A 7150-nucleotide genomic window follows, 5' to 3' on the forward strand; every position below is an offset into this window, starting at 1 on the left:
TATTTTCTTACACATTTGAGATTGGTTGTAGTAGGCATAGTTGGAAGCACTTTGCCTCCTAAATGATCTAATTCTATGTCAATGAAAAAATATTTCGAAGCATTACTTGCAATCTGTCAGTAGTCGTGGTACAAATAAACACTAAAGTTTCAAATTATGAGACATGATCCAACCATTCTGTTTCTTTTTTGACTAGATAAGACACTATAAGGCATGTGCACATGCAAAACATTCCGTCCACCCATGTGCTTTGTTCAATTTGTCCATGCCCTGCTAACTGTGCTGTAGAGAAAACGTTTGATGAATGCTCATTTCTTACTGCCAGCTTAAAATGCTTTCATTTGTCCTAGTTTTTCACGTTTTGGAGCCTACATACTATATCTGGGCTCATGGTTACTTTGAGGAAAATCCCAAAGGCCTGGAGATAAAAAAAGAAACAAGATACTGAAAATAGATGAGCATTTTTATGTGGTAGGGTATGCGTTATCAATGTTATCTAACTATTGCTGAATGTATTAATTCGGGATTACCTCCCTCTACCCGCACAATTATACTCTTCTACCCTTCTCCATCTCTTTCCTTGCTCCTTTTATTCACCGTATTCCTCATTTCTCGAAAATGACACTGCCTTCATTTTCTTCGAACTAGGGCTTATCTAAATTTCAGTCTCAGCCCAATCTTGTACAAAATATAGTGTCCAGAATCGTTGAAGTGGTCAGTTCTCTCGTCCAAAACGCAACAGGTATAAGATACGTTTCACCAGTTCTTGCTAATACTTGGCTTCTCAAACTCGTCACGCCTCACATACCTCTGTCTCTAAGCCCTAGTCTTTATAAGTGTGTAAAGTCATTATCGCAGTAATGCAATGTGCTAGTGGTGTATGGTTCATTGGGTAGAATTCCAGGGGAGGGAGGCAGCCGACATGTACAAGAACCTTGTTCTTCATCGTCTGTCGCTCTTCTTTAGAGTGCTTCTCCCTCTGCCCCCGTCCACCCCAACTTGGCCTCCAGTGTTAAAAAAAAATCTGTCCAAGAAGACTCGATGGTCACATTATAGTAGCAACGCTCTTTGTGACTTTTTAAAAAGCTATTGTAGCAGGTAACGAAGACGCTTGCTTCAGGGTTCTTCTTCTGTATTATCGCTTTGTTTTTTTCTGACTTTTTACAACATTTCCCCCCCTTTAGATCTAAGAGAATCTCTAGAAAAAAAACCCTAACAAAGCTTACTAACCAATGTATGGTATAATGATTAACTTCTCCCCCTTTACACATGGGAGATGTAAGCTTTATTCCCCTGTGAGGGCGCCTATCTCTGCCTTATCATGTACCGTTGCTTTCAACTGGAACACTATATCTCATCCAGCAGTGGTTGGTTGTCCAAACAGCCTTCCTACTAAATCCTCTTAATGTGTCGAAGGGGTGTGTGAAACATTAATTTATCATTAATCAGTCAAAGATTCCTTTGGCAAAGAGGTGTTTTAAGAAGACCGTGTTTGACCAGCATGTCGTCGAGCAGCTGTTCCGATATGCTAAGTCAACATTTTTTCAAAATTACCTTTTCCTAATCTGTAGTATCGGTTGCAGTTACTCAAGAAATGTTTTTATCGAAATTCCAATTCTAAACGTTGAAAAACGAATTTAAAAAAAATAAAAAATAGGCTGCTTAATGCTGATACAATTGCTTTAGAAAGATGACATCTATTTCTCTCTCTCCTGAAAAATTTTGCTCTCTGGAATTACATTTGAACAGATTGTCGACGCTCATGAAACTATAACATTTGAGTTTGAGGTTATCCAGAAGGGGGAATGACCTTTGAGCAATCCATAATATGCGGGTGGAACAAACAGAGTTTCTCTGATGTTCACAGGTCGAGGAGCCGCTTGCTCGATCTCTAGGGCAAAACCGTCAATACTATTGATTTGTTGGAGGTCGACAAATCATGCACGAGTCAATAATCGTTAGCGAGCGTTGGTATCTGGGAAGTTCTACAAAAGGGAAATAAATTGACTTTCCAATACAGAGAGGCATTTCACCGGCGTCTCTGGTCTAGCGGTTTTGGCGCTTCTCTGTCTCACGCAGGTCCAGGAGGCTCGAGTTAAAATTCCTGTGTAGGGATAAAATTTTCTTCGATTATCTCGATATTTTTGCTGGGGATGTATCCCTGTCAACCCGGGTTGGCCCTGACAGACAGGGTCTGAAACCCGCCGGCTAAAGTATCTAGTGTCGATGGTGATGTAAAAAAACTTGCTTTAAAAAAGTCATTTTCTTGAAGTCAGTAAACCCAGACATCATCTTGAGGACATGGAAATGCAATATAGAGACAGACAGAAAGGCACACAGAGAGACATAGATAGATAGATAGATAGATAGATAAATAGATAGATAGATAGAGAGACATAGATAGATAGATAGATAGAGAGATAGAGAGATAGAGAGAGAGAGAGAGAGAGAGAGAGAGAGAGAGAGAGAGAGAGAGAGAGAGAGGATGAATATAATAGAGATAAAAGAGAGCGGTGAAAGAAAATTAGAGGACATATGGAAAATCATAACCATTCACAATCCATTACTTAACGAACACCCCCCTAGCAATGAAGGGTTAATGACTTTGTTTGTATTGGTGAGGAAAATCAAACAAACAAACAAACGAACAAAACCACCAAAGCCTAATAATAATTAAAAAGACAATAAAACAGTTAAGGAAACAGACTGTGGTACTGTACTAGTCTTTGTTTATTCTACAAGGATACGCATGGAATCAGAACAATACCAGTAGCAACATGATATGAAAGAGACGGGTTCGAATTCGAGACAGCTGTACATGCCTTAAATAGCATGGGAAGGGGGGGGGGGTATAAAAATCCCCGCTCATGCATAAACAAGAGTGTATTTTGACGATGTGAATGGTTCGCAACTATTAAGTCTGTTGCTTAAAACCCTACTGTAGGATACAATATTATTATAGAGTAATAGACACATTTGTGTGTTGTTATATGGACATAAAAGGGTCTGAGCCTTTCTGTGTGTTTTTTTTCTCCCCTTTCTATTTCACTTCATGGACGCTGTCTTATGGTAGCTATCATCAGTAGAAATGAAGATTTATGAATAGATGTAATTATAATTTTTCGTTGCTTATAGCTACTAACTGTTCACGTGTTAGCCCAAAAGAAGAATGCCATTATTAAGCGAATGTTGGTGCCATAAGTGCTCAAAATACTAGCTGTGAAAAGTTTGTATCATAATTCCATTTTACGTGCAACACAAGTCAACGAAATTATGATAACCAGCTTTTCATGATCCTGGGTGAGTTCTCCTTGGTGTTTGAAACTCTATATTCATGATCACATTATCTTTGTGTGTGAGCTCTTTATGTGTTGGGAAAGCACTGTTTGCAAAGACATATTTTATTATACAACTAGCTGGGCCCCCTTTCGATGAAAGCAATGATCGGTGCATTAACAACAACTGAAAGTCATTGGCCTATTATATTTACACTCTACTGGGATGGAGCAATAAATCTTGAGAGAAAAGTGGCATATGTGTTTCCAAATTGCCAAATATATATTAGATGTATAGATTGATTCTCTATTCCATTTCGAGGTTGTACACTCCAGAATTTCAAAGGTGTGGAGCCAGTGCACACGGCTAGTGAACGGAAACCTCACTTGCTACAATGGCGTCTTAGAAGACGGACTTTTCTAAGATTAGATCTTAACGAAACTAATGAAAAACTGAAAATTAAACTGCAGTGACATCAGTCTCCTCAGTGAAACAGTGCACCCTTTAAATGATTTTGGACCACCATTAATTTTGTCAAATTCGAGAGTTAAGTGGTTCGGGAGTTTTAGGCGGCCAAAGTGACGAACTTTCACAAATATAATAAGTATAGATTAATGTCGAGGCTTTCATTCCCGCCTGACTCTCCTCAAGACTTGTGTATTTTCAATGCTCTTCAGATCCAACGGTAAGACGTTGGAATCTGCACAAAAGTGCTGCAAGTTTGGACTCTTGGCTTCACCAGTCTGGAAGTTCTATCCTCAACAAGGTGTTACGCCCTCTTATCCTCCCGCCATCTCATGGCAAACGGGCACTTGGAAGCTGACAGAGACGGAATACGAGAACTTAAACGATTTGCACCTAGAAGGCTACACCTTTGTAAGCCGAAGGAAAAAAGACAAGGGAAAGGGAGGTGTAGGGGGCGTTGATGGTTAATAGAAATGTGTCGCCCTGACAATGAAATCTTTGTGAAGTATTGTGAGCCTCCCATGGGATGTGATACACAAAAAAACCAAACAGGCGCTTTAGACGAGTCACTGTGTTACACATAGCCTGTCTGCTGTCCACCGGCGTTCTCTCCGAGCAGGTATGATAAATCTAATCTTTCAACAGCATATCAACATTGGAAGTGTAAAAGTCAACAAATTCTGCATGATTCATTGCAAATATTATCTTTTTTTCCTGCTACACCACACGTGTTTGAATTCAACCATGCCCAGTGTATAAATCCATTCTTTTTCTCGCTCGCTCACTTCCTCAACTACACTCTGAATCGCACGCGCACTTAGTGAGTACAGACAAAAATGACATGTCTATTATAAGGATAGACAGTTGATGCAGTAAAAGACATTATTGTGAGAAGGCATATTGTCAAATTTTGTCAATATTGTCATTTTTACACAGTATTTTCTGTATGAGTGCAAATTGTGATAACACATTAAATGTATTCGAAGGCATAATGGCGGACGTGGGACAGGATAAAACAAGTGAATAATATAGAAGAATTTCTTAAACTTAGCACCTGTTAAACTATAAAGAAGGTCACCCATACTATTTGCATTGAATACTTGAACAAACGTTTTGTTTGTTGTTTGTGAGTGCATCATTTCTCATCCTTGTCACTATGGATGAAAATATTGTGAGTTTCCTGAATGAATCGACATCAAGATAATTGTACATATTATAGTATGCCCGAATTGTCACAAGTTAGATCATTTAGGGGGCGGGCTTTATCGACTCTGCTTGACCGGGCCAACCATGGATGAAAGAGATATTATGCTCCAGCAAAATCTTCCCAACAGCGGGCATTGAACTTATGTGCTCTTTGAGCTACGGCGAAGAGCCAGCCCGATACACCACAGACGCAGATTGATGTATAAGACTATCTAGATCTATAATGCCAGAACATAAACGGTAGCTTTTAAGCACAAAGGGGCTATCTCGAAAAATGTTGTTTTGAGAAAATCAAAGGTAAAGTTTTGGACCCTTGTTCAGGTTCTTTAAAAGACAAGGAGAGTTTTCTCTACAATTACAAAAACAAATGCACACACCAATGACACCAGACTGTTCCTATTGGTAGGCCAATGCCCACTTTGAGTTTCATGTAGGTCAAGATTTCTGGAAACCCCCAAAATCTGAGTTAGCCCGCTTGTCCTTAAACGTGACCAAACGTGAGGTCACTTTGTGTGTGGGAAAGGTGGGTGGGTGTGTGTGTGTGTGGGGGGGGGGGGGGTAGCATGTAACAAAGAAACAGGCATGATGAAATGTAAAAAACAATAAAAATATATGTATACATTTATTTGTATAACTCCATGAAATGTTGACAGCTTGGGGGTGATTAGATGTCTTCTTCGTCACTGTCGATTTTAATGTTGTATTTCTTTCTCAACCGTTCAAAGATGTCGTCTTCCGTTTCATCTTCGTCGTCCACCTCAAAGTCTGAACCGAGAGTCAGATCAGGAGACGCCATACGGCTATTTCGCTGTCTGGAGGTGCCCCTGTTTGTTCCCGTATCTGTGGAAGGAAAAATGTTTGAGTTTTTCCATCGCTCTCGACCATAATTCCACGAATTGTTTCCCTTGGAGATCGAAGAACGAAGAATAATAGGGGAAACACATTGTATTTTCGTTGAGAGAGAGAGAGAGAGAGAGAGAGAGAGAGAGAGAGAGAGAGAGAGAGAGAGAGAGAGAGAGAAAGAGAGGGAGGAAAAGAGAGACAGATAGAGAGAGAGAGAGAGAGAGAGAGAGAGAGAGAGAGAGAGAGAGAGAGAGGGAGAGAGAGAAAGAGGGGGGGGGGGCGTGTAGAGAGGGGTGGAACAGGGCGGGTAGGCGAGAGGTGAGTATCTGTTGAATGAAGTACAAAGGAAAAACAACGTAAAGGAATGAAAAACGTACAAACATAAATACCTGGCTTTTAAAAGGGAAGGGGATGAGTGGAAAGAGATGTTTTAAGGAAAAGGAGGGGAGAGGTTATTTGAATGACACTTATCAAACATAATGAAAATACATGTACACTAGAAGCAATCGTAACGTAATTTTTTGAGAGGCTCGACAATTTCATGGACTGAAAAGATATCAAATGAGGCAGTACTCACAGAAGCCTGTGTGGGCCGCTGACTGATAAAAACAGTTAGGAATAGGAAGAGTTTCTGTGACCTTGAATAGACATAATTGGTCGCTTTTAAGGACAAAGCGGGCTAACCTAGATTTCGGGGATTTCCGGAAATCTTGACCTACACCAAAATCGGGCATTGCCCTACCGACAGGAGAAGTCAGATTTCATTTGTGTGTATATCTGTTTAGTTGTAGAGAAAGCTCTCCTTGTCTTTTAAGAAACTGAGGAAGGGTCCAAAAACTTTACCTTTGAATTTCCCAGAACAGCATTTTTCGGGATAACCCCTTTGTGCTTAAAAGTGACCATTAAGGGCTTTGAATACTGGAAAAATAGAGGGAAAGCGAGGCAGAGCAGCACAGGAACAACTTACGCTACTTACAGAACTTGAACAGATAGGTGACGGGGAAAGACCAAGACAATATATGATTATAGTTTTTCTTTTTTAAGCAGAGAAATGAGTGGCAAACCATGATCATCGATGCCTGTTACAGATCTGACACTGAATGGTGACGTTTAAAGTAAAGTTTGTTATTTTGTGAGCTTCACATTTGGTGCAATTCAAGAATTGTCTCTATAAATTACATTTTCAAAAGGTCACTTTTAAAATTCGTCAGACATATTTTGGCTACCGTTCGATATATATGAAGGTGAGACATTTGTGAGGCGTGCTGACAAAATGAGTTACTTCTCACCATCCACAAATGCAGATATTGGCCAAAAATCGACGCTGGGGACAAATTTCTAGGTTTTCTATTGATGCAAT

The 7150-nt window shown here is 39.9% G+C and overlaps 1 protein-coding gene across 1 annotated transcript in view; it reads right to left on the reverse strand.

Moving 5' to 3' along the window:
• Positions 1–5555: 5555 nt before the first annotated feature.
• Positions 5556–7150, reverse strand: part of LOC101853384 (zinc finger CCCH domain-containing protein 13) — a gene marked incomplete in the record, with an annotated part of 41413 nt that continues 39818 nt past the window's right edge. Inside the window, 1 exon segment of the mRNA XM_013082116.2 lies at positions 5556–5787. Coding sequence (XP_012937570.1) covers positions 5612–5787 — 176 coding nt within the window.

This window comes from Aplysia californica, unplaced genomic scaffold (genome assembly GCF_000002075.1).
Source record: "Aplysia californica isolate F4 #8 unplaced genomic scaffold, AplCal3.0 scaffold00159, whole genome shotgun sequence".
Lineage (NCBI taxonomy): Eukaryota > Metazoa > Mollusca > Gastropoda > Aplysiida > Aplysiidae > Aplysia > Aplysia californica.